This window comes from Epinephelus moara, chromosome 19 (genome assembly GCF_006386435.1).
Source record: "Epinephelus moara isolate mb chromosome 19, YSFRI_EMoa_1.0, whole genome shotgun sequence".
In the NCBI taxonomy this organism is placed as follows: Eukaryota; Metazoa; Chordata; class Actinopteri; order Perciformes; family Serranidae; genus Epinephelus; species Epinephelus moara.
In genome coordinates this window covers 20836448-20851185 of record NC_065524.1, presented here as the reverse complement: position 1 = coordinate 20851185, position 14738 = coordinate 20836448, and the positions used below count along the sequence as shown (strand labels likewise).

At 46.2% G+C, this 14738-nt stretch overlaps 1 protein-coding gene across 3 annotated transcripts in view; it reads right to left on the bottom strand.

The window, feature by feature from the left end:
• Nucleotides 1–14738, bottom strand: part of slit1a (slit homolog 1a (Drosophila)) — a 108258-nt gene that overhangs the window by 82208 nt on the left and 11312 nt on the right. For all 3 annotated transcript variants that reach the window (XM_050071084.1, XM_050071085.1, XM_050071086.1), the window contains exons 2-4: nt 12611–12682; nt 10254–10325; nt 8642–8713 (exon numbers count right to left, since the gene is read on the bottom strand). In XM_050071084.1, coding sequence (XP_049927041.1) covers nt 8642–8713; nt 10254–10325; nt 12611–12682 — 216 coding nt within the window. The remainder of the gene's footprint in view (nt 1–8641; nt 8714–10253; nt 10326–12610; nt 12683–14738) is intronic.

Sequence of the window (14738 nt, the reverse complement as noted above, 5' to 3'; positions counted from 1 at the left end):
TCACCATTAGCCTGCACAATCTTAACCTCATTAACTTTATACAATGAAACGCTCAGTCACCAAGTTTTCGAGTTCAGCTGCTATGTGGCCAACCCAGTCGCCAGGATAAATGTTGGTATTGTATGTTTCTGCAAACCAGGAATATGTTACATTTCTACGTTATTAGGTGGTGGAGTTTTGCATGTTCTCCATGTGTCAGGGTAGGTTTTCTCTGTGTACTTAGGTTAACAGGGAACTCCAAATTGCCTGTAGGCATGAATGTAAATGTGACTTGTCTGTCTCTATGTGTCAGCCCTGTGATAGTATGGCGACCTGTCCAGGGTGTACCCTGCCTCTCGCCCAGTGTCAGCTGGGATAGGCTGCAGCCCCCTGGCAACCCTGAATGGGATAAGCGGTTATGGATAATGAATGAATGAGTCAATATGTGGAAACTTTATGTTTCTTTACGTTTCAACAAAGCTGTGGTTAAGGTGAGGTTATGTTTAGTCACAAAAACCACGTGGTTATGGTTAAGAAAAGATCATGTTTGGCTTAAAATATCCACAATCACTGCTGAAAAAGCAGCAATGGCCAACCAGTTTGTTGTTTGTTGGTCTGAAATTGCAGTTTGGCAGCTGGCGTGCCTAAGTGTCACGTCATCCACCATCCCCTCCACCTCCTGATGACAAAGCCAGCTCACTAAAATGAAAGCTGCAGCAGTTTAGAAATGTTGATATAATACATATGAAATGTACAAATGTAACATATCTGTGGTTTGCAGAAAATGTACAATGCCAACATCTTCCTCTGGCGACTGAGCTGATGTGGCAGCAGCTCTGCAGCCTGTGGAGTCTCGTGAACAAAAGGCCTGGAGGTGTGCTAAGTATAAAGCCCTAAGAATGGACCTGCTCACCACAGACAGAGAGGAGACAGAGCCCAGAGTTCACACACACGTACACAAACACGCAGAAATGTAGCCACGGGGAAGAGGAAGGAGTTCAACCAAAGACTCCTTCCAGAGGATAAAGGGATGCGTCTAAAGCCTATAATTACATATGCACACACACAACTAAAAATCCAAAAATCTCTTTCCATCCATTACACCACACTTTTCCCAAGCAACTGGATCACATCTCGTTCAGAAAATATGAGGCTCTTCTTGAACCATTTCACCTCGCGACTCTTTGTGTTTCTGTGTCTGTCTTCTGCTTGCTCAGTTAAGGTAAACAGCCCGAGTCCAAGCCCCACAGAGCATTGGTTGTTACAGCAGCGAATCAGCAGGAGGTGGGCAAAGTATGTGTGCAGTGGCATTTGTGTGATTGCATGTGTGTGTGTGAAGGCATAATTTGCCTTGCAGTTTGTTTGTTTGTTCTTTTTAAATCTCAGAATCAGAGACAGAGCCCGAGGCCACAGGATAGGGCTGGAACAACCATTTACTGTACGCGTGTGGGTTTGCTGGGCATGTGTGTCGGGCAACACGTGTGCATGTGTGGGTAGTTTGCTTCTTCCTGCTTATGAAGACGCTGGGAAGGGTTTCGATCCCCCTCTCCCCTTTCCTGCTCAAGGGTGGAGAGGCTGTGTTTGGGTCTGCTTGGGTCACTTCCAACGCTGAGCTCCAGAGTCTCAAGTCCAGACCCTAACAGCTCATAACTAGAGATTACACACAGACAGTGTAGTCTTCCTGCTAAGCTCCTCACACACGACACTTCCACGTGATGATCCAGAGCAGATATTGTTGATCGAAACCCCAGATCTCGAACCGAACCGTAACGAGATGGACAGATGCACTGAGCGAGGGAAACACCTATTGCAGGGAGATTGCACTCTATTAAGCCTGTGATGAATGTGCTGGGTTTTTCATCCTGATGGCTGCATTCATACTCCATGCTGCTCAACTGTACGGAGCCATTATGCACACACACGTCCACCGAGCATGTGTGCATACACACATAAGCAGGACAACCCAACTAGCACTATATGGGTTGTTATTCCTGGCCGAAATTGCAGCATTCCACAAGCCCCTGCCTGCAGATTCCAAAGGGTGAGTGTATGTGTGTGTGTGTTTGCGCGTGTGTGTGAGGACATGAGGGCAGCCTTTTGCTCCCGTGTGTGTCAGTTCCAATCTGGACCAGGCAAAGCCAGCCGTCACAGAGGCAAACTGTCGGCAGCGGCACAGAGAGGAGGAGGAGGAGGAGGAGGAAGAGGAGGAGGCCTCCTTCAACAGCTCCGCGAGTGAAATCCCTGTGTGTGTATACTCATGACGGATCTAGACCACACTGTGATGTCTTATTCATGCCGTATCAATTCATAATGATCAGGCCAGTCCCCAATGTGAAGACGCACACACACACACACACACACACACACACACAAACTCAAACACACAGACACGTGCATGATTGGGACGGTCATCGCAAAAGAACTTGTGTGCGTGCATGCATGTTTGCTTGCACGAATATTTAGAGCATCGGAGCTGGTATGGGTGAGTATGTAGAGCAGTGTGTACCAGACGCTGGACACACACACACACACACACACACACACACACACACACACACACACACACACAAAAACTGCACTGATGTCCCAGCGCTTTAGTGTGAATATTTAACAAGCCTCAATCCATCTGTTCAATTATTCATGAGGAAGGACACAGAATCGTTAGTAAATATAAACACCGCTGCTTCTCTCCTGCTTTCGCCACATCTTGCTCCCGTCTTTTGCACCTCTGACGTCTCGTTCTCTCTTCTTTGACTTTCTTCTTCTTCTGTCTGTTTCTTTTTTTTTTTCTTTCTCTCTCGCTCCCCTTGTGCTGCGGTTGTGAATATTTCAGATGGCGGAGTGGTTTTTAAATTACCCCCTTTTGGCTTCCGCTCTCCTCACATGGTTTGGTCTGCATTTCTCTCTCACACACGGTCCGACTCGTAAAGAAAACAGCGACAAGCCATAAAAGCCACTTTTACCAGCTGACAAGGACAGGGGCAGGAAGAGGGGCAGGGGCAAGGAGTTAAGGCCTGCCTGGTATTTTTCGGTTGGTCAGGTCAGGTATTTCATACTCCTGCAAAAACTCTAGCCCGACTTCCAGAAAGTTAGTCAGTTCACCCAAATTAGGAAACGCTGTATATAGCCATACGAATGGTTTTGGTTTTATTTACTCAGGTTTTGATATATCTGTCTCTGAGTTCTTGCCCAGTACACTGGTTTTTAATGGTGTTTCATGCATTGCAAAATTCCATTTTACGAATTCAGCAACTGCATCTCTTTCCAAAATTCAGTGTCCTAGTTACTCTGCATAATTCGCAGACATCAATATAAACAATTTCCACTTCTTCCAAAGAAAAGACATGTTGCTGTTACATTATTTAGTGTTGTGTGCACCTGTGGTGCCTCGTGACAAGAGGAAAACCACCTTACAGCGTCATGTTATTTTATACTACTTGGCTACTTATCTCTACTCCCTTTTGTTCAGTTGAAACTTAAGCGGTAAAACACGGCTTACAAAACTTCTATAAAGAAAACCGCTGCATTTTCTGGATGGGAATGAACCTTGTGTGTGCGTAATGTGTCACTGCAGCCTGTGCAGCAGTCTGTCGCCCATACTGGGATCTCGTCCCAGGTGAGTGGAGTACAACAGCAAGTTGGGCCACCCCACGCAACCATAGTTCCACCGTGGATCCATCCCGGACAGCTGAGGCAGCGAGGCCTATGGCTGTATCAGCAGAGCAGAGCTCTCCATCTGCATCTCGGCTGCGTCTTGCCGCTGTCGCACCCCTCAGTTCAAATACATTACGTTACAATACGATACAATGTGATGCGATTTGATGCAATACGATATACTTTATTGTCCCTGTAGGCAAATTTGTCTTAGACTCAGGACATTTGCACCATTAGCTGAATAGTTCTTCACGGCTGCTACAATAAGCTAAGTGTTAAGTATTGGCTAATACCGGTAGCTAGCTACTGTGCAAAAAAAAAAAAAAAAGGAAACATAAATCTGAAAAAAGGAAATTTGTACTTGAAAAAACCTATAGAAATTTTTTTTGTGACGTGTTTAAATATAGTTTGCAATGGGCATGTTAAAATTTCTTTTCTAATATGCTACAGTTTGAATATCTAGTTTGTCACACTCACTAACAACACAGCGGGAGAGAAGAAATTTGGAGACTATTCCACTGGAGCATCATTTTACATGTTTTGGCCAATATGAGATGAATGAAAAAAAATCATAACTTTGGGTGAACTGACCCTTTAAAAAGACACTTTCTCTGATGCAATCAGGTATTTTGTTTTCACTGTGTCTAAAGTGAACTTTACTCACTAAAGTCTCTGCTGGCAGTGTTTACTTAGTGTCAGACAAACCGCAGTCAAGAAATCAGGATGTCTGCCATGGATGGCACAGAAACCTCCTGATGAAGAGGGGTTGCCATGGGGACTGCTGCCAAGCGGGGGCCCAAGCGGTCCTCTGAGGGAGAGGGAGAGAGAGACCTAGCACGTCGAGGCAGGTCATTCATAAGCAGAGACAAAGAGAAGGAAACGACAAGACCAGCTTGGACCATTAACAGCCTGCCAGACACACATGCATGAGACACACACACACGCAGTGCACTTAAAAACAGTCACAAGGGGGAAAAAAAACACATTCACATCAGTCTTTCAGCCAGTCATACACAAAAAGTCAAAAGTTGAAAGAGTTAATTTCCTGGCTTTGCGGCACAAAAAGTCCTGGAACACCACAGTAAGTTTACAAGCCAATCAATCTGCAGCATATGAAAAGGGGAAAATACTGTATGTTGAATGGTAACAGTCCAAAACAAGTGGGAATACTGAGACTGCGAGTTGATTTATAGGTTTAATGATAGTGCACATTATTTATTCTACATCTCCTTCCCCCAAACAATTCTTTCTTCTCACAGTGAGCTACCGTTCCCTAAGCATCAAGCGATCAACAAACAGAAAACACAGCATCCCTCCAACACAAACACAGAGCAGGCAGCTCCGCATCAACACATAGTTGAAGCGGCTCTTTTATCTACAGTCAAAGCCATATAAAGAACGTAATCCCTCGTGTGTGCCTGCCATCCACACATTAGCACACAGAGATGTAATTATAGTGTTATTCTGTGTGTGTTTGTGTCTAATTAGTGTTATTTACATTTTCCCTCTCTTTCTCTCTCTTGTGAGTGTGTGTGTATGCATGTGTGTCACCCCGCTAGTATTTCAGCATGTGTTTAGGGTTTGTGTATGTATCAGCATACCCGTCGTCAAGCATTAACACGAAAATGAAAGATCTATGAGTTCCCCTCTCCAATCCTCTGCCAGGGTTTCCTCAGCTCCCCTGTAGAGCAGGTACCACCACACCCTTCCCTCCACCCTCCGCCTCCCTCATACCTCCCGGGGAGATACACAAGGGGAAACCTCTCTTAACTGTCCCCTCACCCCACCACGTGATACCGCACCATTAATGAAAGCAACACCCCTTCAAACAAGCCTGTGTTGTTACCCGCATTTGTTTGTGGCAGCAACAAGCAACACAGTAATCAAAAACCGCAAAGTACCCCTTCGCCTCCTCCTCCCCCAGCCCCCCTATCCTGAGCCCAAACCAGATGCTATTCCCCGGGGCCAGCTATCAGGCTAACTGCTCTGCACTCCTCCAACACCGCTCACCTATTCCCCCCCCCTCCATCCCGCGGTCCTTCCTTCCTCCTGCTCTCCCACTGCGAAAAGACACTAATTACAGACATGGATGAGTAGATTACAGATCTGAAGTGCAGTGGAAGTGGGATGAGGAGAAGTCAGGGGTGGTGGGCTGGGGGCAACAGGTCGTTAACAGTGATGAATGCAACTCTATTTTCACTGTTATTGTTCACTGATGTTCTGCGCAGCACCTCTCACCGCCGCACCGCCGTTCCTGTGCCTTTCTCGTCTACGCCATCCATCACAGGCAGCATTAACTAACTCTAACTATCTCTAATCATCTCTAATCAATTCCAATTATCTCTCCTCTGCCCCTCATGCATCAGTGTCTCTGGTATCTCTCAGGCAGCGGAAGGGACAGAGGAGCGGGGGCGTAGATAAAGGGGTAGGCTCTCAGAGTATGTGGCTCTGTAAAATATGAGCACTACCTCAAATCTCTGAAACAAGAACACTGTTTGTTTCAGCCAACTAATGTTTGAGCTTTTGCAGAATTATTGCAAAGATAAAAATGTTATTATTTCCAAACACGATTCTTTTTCCATTGGTAGGTTTTACCAGCCATTTTTCAATATCTGTGTTCCAGCAAGAACACATGAATTCTTTCTCCACCTTCCCTTTGTAGTTTAACCTCATTACCCCGTTAGCTTAATGACTACATGGGAGTCGAGTGTGTAAAAACTCCCCACAAATCAGCGGTCCTCTGCTCATTTAACTAACAGCCTTTTATTAACCCGGCTAGCTTTTCCTCAAAAGTTTAATGAGAGCAACGATCTCATCTGCTATCCCTCCCTCCTCCATCCCCTACGTCCTTCTTTCTGTTTGTCCTCTCAGCGGGACGTCTAAGACAAACAGCCACTTTGTTACACAAAGCTTTTCCTCAAACCCTCTCTCCAGACTGAGCAGAAAGAGAGGAAAAGAGGGGAGTCAAAAGAGACGCAGAGGAAGAGTGTAAAAAGTATAGAAAAAGGGAAGGGGTGCAATTAATCCTGCGTCCAAGAGAAGAGAAACCATCTGGGTTAGTGCTCCACCTGAGGGCAGCGGGCTTTCACATTAACCTCTCTTGTTAGGATCATAAAGGCAGACCCTAACAAGCCCCGGTGAGCACTTTGAGCAAGTGCAAAGACACACACACACACACACACACACACACACACACACACAAATACGCACATGAAATAGTGCAAAAGTCTTCCTCTGGGAGTTGAGAACCTTTTAAGTCCATTAAAAGCTGCTGGCGGGAGCGAGACAAGGCTGTAACCTAACCGCATCAGACTGGAACCAGAACCCACGGTGTGGCCCAGACACACCGCTCAGGAGTTAAGAAACACATTAGGGAAAACCTTTGTCTTCTACTGCTGTGCCTGATCCCACGCTACCAGACCTAATTTTTAACAAGCACTAGAAGTCCCTCATAAAGCAGCAACTGTCAGTCAAACACAGGCACCATGAAGATTGCATTATTTTCGATTCCACGGCCCTGGATTGTACATTTGTTTTAACTGCTAAAGAATGTACGGCACTTCCACACCTGAAAAGCTTCAAGGTCCATTACAGTTCTCTTTTATCCAGCCAAGGATAAAGAACAAATGAGTGTATACACAGACACATAGCGAATCGATTAAGCAATGTTAAACAAAGTCTCATTCTTCAGAATGTGGCAGAAAAGCCAGTGCTAGGTTTAGAATAATGAGCGTGAAGTTAGATTGGATGAAACAGGGGAGCTGTGTTAGCACAATCCTCTGGCTGTTGGCAGAGCCCGCTGCTCCAGATGGACTAATCACGCTTGTTCAAGGCCATCCGCTGGTCTGGAAGGCCTCGGTCTGCTCTGTGTCTGTTCCAGCTCGACAGACAACCCACTGCTGCTCAGTGTAAGCGAGCCACAAGCAGGCCAGCCTTGCCCCCTAAGGATGAGGCTTTGCCCTGAAGCCCTACAGGTTGCTTTTGTCATAATGATAGGTGACGTGAGGAGATAGTTGCGAGGAAGTGACAGATAGATTCAAGATGGTGTTAAACATCAAACGCAAGATAAACAGATGGAGGGCTGAGGCCGGGATCATGGGTTAGTAGTACCACAATGTGGATTGAAGGGAGGGAAATGATTTTTCCATGTCCCACTGTTTCATTATTCCCAGATGCTCCAGGTAATCTGAACTGAAATAATGGGAGCTGGAATGATCGGCTAGCAACAGGGACACTGATTATCTCAAAAAAAAGAAGAAGAAAAAAAAAAAAACACTGAGCCTTGTTGCAGATGGGAATAAAAATTTAGCTCTACTGTGGGATCGTCTCACTGCATGGGGTGCACAAGCGTAAGGATGTGTGGGTGTGAGACAGTACAGGATTGGCCTTAACAAGTGGAAATCGAATGAAAACTGCGATGACACATCTCATTCATACGACGGAGTACACTGGCACGGGGAGCTTTGGGGACTTCTCCTGTGACATAAACGACCTCATTAGGTAACGCAGACGTCCTTTCACCTTGAACTGAGTTCAAAGTCTTAGTTCTGGTCCCAGTGTCACACCAACTCCCTGTCACCAGTGGATTCTCTTGAAGACAGACTAGCACATAGAAACTGCAGATGACTTGGCATGAAGGCTTAACGATGTGCAAAGAACTCAGATTTCCACTCATCCAGTTCATCTTGCCTTGTAGACGGTAAGTACAGTGGAAATCACACTGTACACTTTACACACTTCACCTAATAAGTCAAAATGTTGATGAGACCTGACGGCATTCCAGCGAAGTGCAACTGAAGCTTAATTGTTCTTTAATTGTGTTTAAACCACACCGAAGCCAACATTCATTTGATTTATTCCAACCATGCTGAGCAGTATATTGTTGAACGATGTCTGAGCAACACTGGTGGCTTGCATAATAAAGGAAAGACAAAGAGAGATGGCGTGTGCACTGACAGAGAAGAGAAAGTGTGTGCTCAATTGAAATATGAAAAGTGAATGTACTTACAGTCGAGACAGGGCAGGGTTCTTCTGAAACAGCAACTCAGGAAGCTGCTGCAGTTGATTACGGTTCAGCCGCCTGCGGCAGGGAAAACATATGATCAACCGGTGAATTTGTGTGTGTGTGTGTGTGTGTGTGTGTGTGTGTGTGTGTCTATGCATGCGTGCCCTTGTGTAGGCTGTGAATAATTTCTGCTAGCTGCCGTAGAATCGGCTTAGCCACAGGCTATTGTGTTTCAGTGCGCTCTGAATGTCACATAAATATCCAACTGAAAGTTCAGGGGAATTAAACTTCTAGTCAGAGACAGCGCCGTAAATTATCTCTGCACAGTTAAATTACGATGCTGCGCCTTGTAGAACTCAGTGCTCTGCTGACTTTCCCAGAGAAACGGAACAGCAACCTTCCCGTTTAAACAAGTGAATTACATCCACCAGTTATCTGAGCATGAACAGATTTTATCTGGGGTGAACTATCAAAACAAGATGTTTCTAAATAACATTAAGAGAAATGGATGAGACCATTCAAGCCCAAGGAAGCACTGACAGGAATGGTGGTTGGCAAGAGACTCCATGTCAAACAAGTAACGTCCAGGACTGGCAGGCTTTATGCAAATACAACAATTAAGTCAATGAGGAACAGACTGTTGCTAATCTGTTGGAAACCACAACTCTCTTCTCCCTGAATGGCCCATTGGAGGCACATGGGAGTGAATGCAGCGGCTGTGGCACAGAGAGGCTGCAAATCTGAAAGGCGGGCCGCTGCCATTCCTTCAGACACATTCAGACAGATGTTGGGACCCGTGCCACTCACTGTATACACTGAGAAGAGTGCTTGGCCAGCTGAGGGGGAGATTTAGTGCGTAATGGGCATTAATGGTCTGCTGCCGCTCCGTTCACAGTGAACTGTACCTGCTGGTGGGTTAGTGGCTTTTAAACATTAGAGAAACGAGCCGCTTAATTTCCACATTGGTCTGGCACATGAATATGTCTACCCAATGTTTGGGATCAGTTGAATGTGGAGGAGGAGAGGAGGCGGCGAGCTGTACATGGCCCCTGAGTTTGGTAATGTAAATTGTTAATGTGGGTTTCAGATTGGGGGAAAGTCTTTCATAAGTTAACCGCTGTGTGTGCATGACGGCATGTGTCCATAAAGTCATCTGCTGCGCAGGTTTCCATGTGGGTAGCACTATTGATTTGCTAATGAGCTGGTTGAGGTGTGGTCGGCTGTGTTTGTCTGTGTGTTTTCCCAGCAGCTTTACAAGCTGTCGAGGAGTCCTGGTGCTGTCCAGATGAGCCAGGGTCTGCGGTGGGGGAGGCCTCTTAAGCCCACATATCCCACTGAGGGCATTCCTGTCAGGCAGAGCTAATAAAAAAATACTCCCAGCCCACGCTGTACCCTCTCAGCACCATCCGACCACAATGCAATGGCAGGGAAGTGTCTCACACTTGATACACCATTTACGGTCGGCTCCTCCTGTTAGTCTCATTACACTCAGCTAATACAAGAACTGAGTACAGATCAGTAATACGGTTGTCATTTGAAGTTCAAGTTCAGAAAAGAAATAAAAATGTGTTATTTCTGGTCAGGCTATCTTCAGACAACCCTGGGTGGTACTCACAGTCTCTCCAGCTCCTTCATGTCATCGAAAGCCCCACGCTCGATCACAGTAATCTGATTCTCCATCAGCTGCCTGCAGAGAGAGGACAGAAAGAGAGCCTCAGAGACGACGTGATACAGTGTGTCTTTGACTTTTTTACGAGTCTGTGAAAGGTCACTCAGGCTTTAACAAAGTAAAGGGGGCTTTGGGGTTTGGGTGGCGGGCCTTCTTGCAGTATGTATATTCAAGCTGGGTGCAATATATTCAACACACTCACACACACACACACACACACACACACACACACACACACACACACACACACACACACACACAAAGGGCAGTGGTGTGGACTGAGGGCACAGTGTGGAATCTTGGCAAAAGAAGCAGGTATAGCAGCCAGGAAAGTTTCTAAGGTGGCTCAGAAAGTGTGGGTCCGGGCTCTGGTGTGGTCCACTGGGTGTAGCGGCTGGGTGGAGACGAGACGAAAGGTAGGCAGGGGGTCAGAAAGTGTGAGAGGGGAAACTGAGGTGGGCTCCAAGGTTTTTACAACTGGCACAATCAAGGGAAAGTAGGCTGTGTATGTGTGTGTGTGTGCTTGTTGGATAGCATAGTTGGAGTATCACAGTTGCAGGCAGTGCATCAAGGCTATTAGTCATACACAAACAAACACGGATGCACACAAACATACAGTACGAGCACACAAGCAGGAACACATCCTTTCCTCACCTACACTGCCAAAGCTAATGCCCCAAAAAAGAGGCTCGGATGGTTTTGGAAGTGTTACAATAACACAAGGCCAGGAAGGAGAGAAAAGCGTCCAGCAGCCTTAGAAGCAACAAGAGCTTTCCTTCATTACGTATACAACTGTTCTGTGTTGAAGGCGACCTCTCATGTCTCCTGTGAGGCCACGCCGCGCTGCAACTCAGCAGTCTGGGCTTCCTCCCCATCGAATATAAATGCTAATCACTGTTCGCACTCCATAAACAGAGAGAGAAAAGTGCAATTCACCTCCGATCTCTTTCTCATGAATTTAGATGGAAGTGAAAAAAAATCGTGATGAGTACTTTTGAACTTTTTGACAGTCTAAGGGCGTGTTGCCTTCAGTTTCTCTGATATCTTTCTTTCTACTTTTTCCCAGTTGTTCCTCTATTGTTCTGTGACTCCTCACACACACACACACACACACACACACACACACACACACACAAACAGACACACACACTGCTGATGTAGGCCAGCCAGAGCCAGACCAATGGCGGTAAATCAGCTGTGTTGATTTTAGACCGACAGGATGGATGGCAGCTGACTGTAAAGATAAACCTCTGTTCCTGTTTGGCTCCTTCTGAGGGTTGCCCAAGGGTCAGAGGTCAACCCGCTGTTAGTCTTTACACTGTTGCCACACAGAGGTCACCCCTCCCAGCACACAGAGACAGACTTCTTTCTGGTTGCACACACAGACATGGCTCACACCTACACCACGTTTATCATGCATCATGTATAGAGTTGGCTGACATTTCAGAAAGCAAGCAGCACGTGTGTGTAGCACAGTGGTGGCTGCGAGGGTATATCAGAAGCTTTACAGCAAGGGAAAGGCTGTCCGTAGTACCCCTGCAAGGAGTTGTTTCCTTCTTACTTGCTGATGACAAGCTGACGACATGAAGGCATTTAACCTCAATGTCGGTGTAGAAGGTGGTGCAGAAAAGGGGGCATGCATAGGAAGATGAGAGGGGACAGGGAGCGGTGGGAAGAGGAGGGGAAGATAGGGGGATGGGCGGTTCACGATGAGGCTTGAAAATAGTCAGGCCTCGCTGGGTAGTGAGGAATTATGTGCAGCTCGTGTTACATTTAAAACATGTTCAGGTCTACACAGCTTCCCCTCAGGCAGTGTTTTTAACACCTAAGGCACTGCTCGCAAGTGTGTGCGCTCACATGCGCAAGTGCTGTTTAATTTCAACACAGAGGGAGTCAATGACTTCACCTGAATGTGTTAACAGTGTTGAGAGCCTGTTTAGGATTGGCGCTTGTGTACACATTACATGTTGATGTGTGGGAACAGAGGGCAAGTGAGTGTGCGCGTGTCTAAGGGACAGTAAGTGCTACTACAACGTACAGGATACAGTGAGAGAGAAGTCCATTACTTAGCTAGCTGCAGTCACACAGTGGCTTAATGTACTCTGGAGTAGGACTCTTGACAGAAGCATCTCCACTTCACTGGGTTTATGCTAATTTGAGCAGCAAGTCTGTAAAACTTGTGAGCTCCAAGGTTAGATCCAGCTCAGGTATGCATGAATAGATAAACTCAGACACGGACACGCACCGCAGATACACATACAAACATGTCGTCATCACACATGAACATGAAGGGAAGTACTTACAGAACTCGGATGTACTTGAGTCCAGCGAAGTCACTCTTGGTGATGCGTGTGAGGTTATTCCCATTCAGCTCCCTGCAAAGACACGCAAACATATATGAATAATTTATCTTTATTCTCCCTCTGAACCTGTTCAGCCTGATGACTAAAGGAGCAGACTGTGGTTCGGAGGCATCTTTGTCTACTGATACCTGAGTAAAACTCTTATCTGAAGTTTTGCAACACACACACACACACACACATGGTACACACACACACACACATGGTGTACACACACACACACACACACACACGCACACAGTGCCTCAAGCTGTTTGCTAAAGCATGCCACTGGTGTAATATATGCTGAGAGTGTCCTTAATTGCTGGTGTTTTTATGAATTGCAAATGACTTTAGATGTTAAATGTAACATATATTGACAGGTGGAATCAGAAAGGTTGTGTTAGAGGCAAGTTCACGCTCAGTTCCAATTCCTCCGAGAGATATTAAGAGGTCCTATTAAAATGGAAGCCACATTTGAGCTGCCTGTTTGTCTTTCTATTCAAGCCCTCTCCCACCGACACCCACAACCCCCCTCTCGCTCTGTCTGCCCTGTCCTTCTACTATTGGTGAGGATTAGTAAGAGCCAGCGGAGGGGATTTGGGTAGGGCCACAAGGCCAGAAAGCTAAGTGCTGTGGATATAATGGGAGCAGCCTCCCTGCTGAGAGCTGGCCATCGCTGCAAAGGAAGGAAGAGACGAAATAGTTGAAAAGGAGAGGTTTTGAATTCATTGTTGGGTTCTTACAAGTTTACCATCATTTAATGGCTACGATACCAGCACCAATGCTAGTACACTTAAAATGACACAGACACCAATAGAGTACTTTAATTTAATACCATAATGTGGATAGGGTGGCGATGGTTTGGTGACATCTCGGCACGCTGAACTGCTAAGTCTGTCAATACGCTGCACTCGACTTCACCACACCACAGACTGTATGAATTGTAGCTATTACTGCAGGAGTGTGAGCCCTGCGCCGGGGACAGTTGTTTGTCCACTCGGCCGCCCACAGACATTAAGGGACTGTACACATGCTGCGTTTTTTTGTGTGCTTAAATAAATTGCTTTCAATGAGGATGCATGGCAGGTGCGCTCAAACACAAAAGCGACACCATCGCAGTGTGCACGCATTCTCAAGCGCCTATTTTTCAGATTAACCAAGTTCAATTTTTGGAACGCAGGAGCGCGCAACGCATGTCATGTGACAAGGAACAACCAATCACAGTTGAAAAACATCTTTCCCTTCTTCCATAAGTATCAGTCTGTGGTAAATATGGAAAAGTTGATCATTTTGGTGCAGAGCTGTCAGAGCTTTTCATCTGTCCCATGGACGATATGCCCACATGCAATAGGCCTACACACAAACGGCACCAGGAAGAAGATCAGCTCTGCACTCAGGACTTCAGGTAAATAGGCTATGATACGGTACTTGTTTAGGTTGCTTAGCAACCTAAGACGCAACCTACAGCCGCACTCTTGAAAGTTGACTCAAAAAAACCCCCACAACAGTGGTGCCCAGAGCCCGACCTTGCTTTTTCCAGGAGGTTAATGACACAGCATGTGTATGGTCCCTAACAGTGCTATCTGTTAGCATCATATGGTTTTAAACTGGTTAAACAACAAATTAAGCTGTTTCGGTGTGCGTGAGTTTGTTGGGACTGTTTGTTTGCTTGTTGTTGGATATTAGCTGCTGCTTTGTTAGTTTGTGCTAACCCCTGCAGACACTGAACTGACCGTTTGCCGAAGAGAACCGCTCCAGAGACGGCTGCAACAGGAAGTATACTGATCTGATAGATGGGATGATCCTGGATCAGACCCCCGGTGCAAAAAGGATCAAAAGCAGGTATCGCTTGACTGGAGATGTTTCGATACTACTTGGTACTGGGTAGTAAGTCTTTCCAAAATGTGATGTTGGAGCATGCTGAGCTTGACTGTGGCACCCTCATTGGTTCAGTCACCTCTGCTCATGTAAGAAAGGATTGTATTGTCCTTTGTTGTTGCGAAAGACTCTGGAAGATTCATATTTAAGCTCAGTAGCAGGTTGTATTCTCATGACAGAGGGAAAAACAAGGCAGGCAAAGCACGCAAAC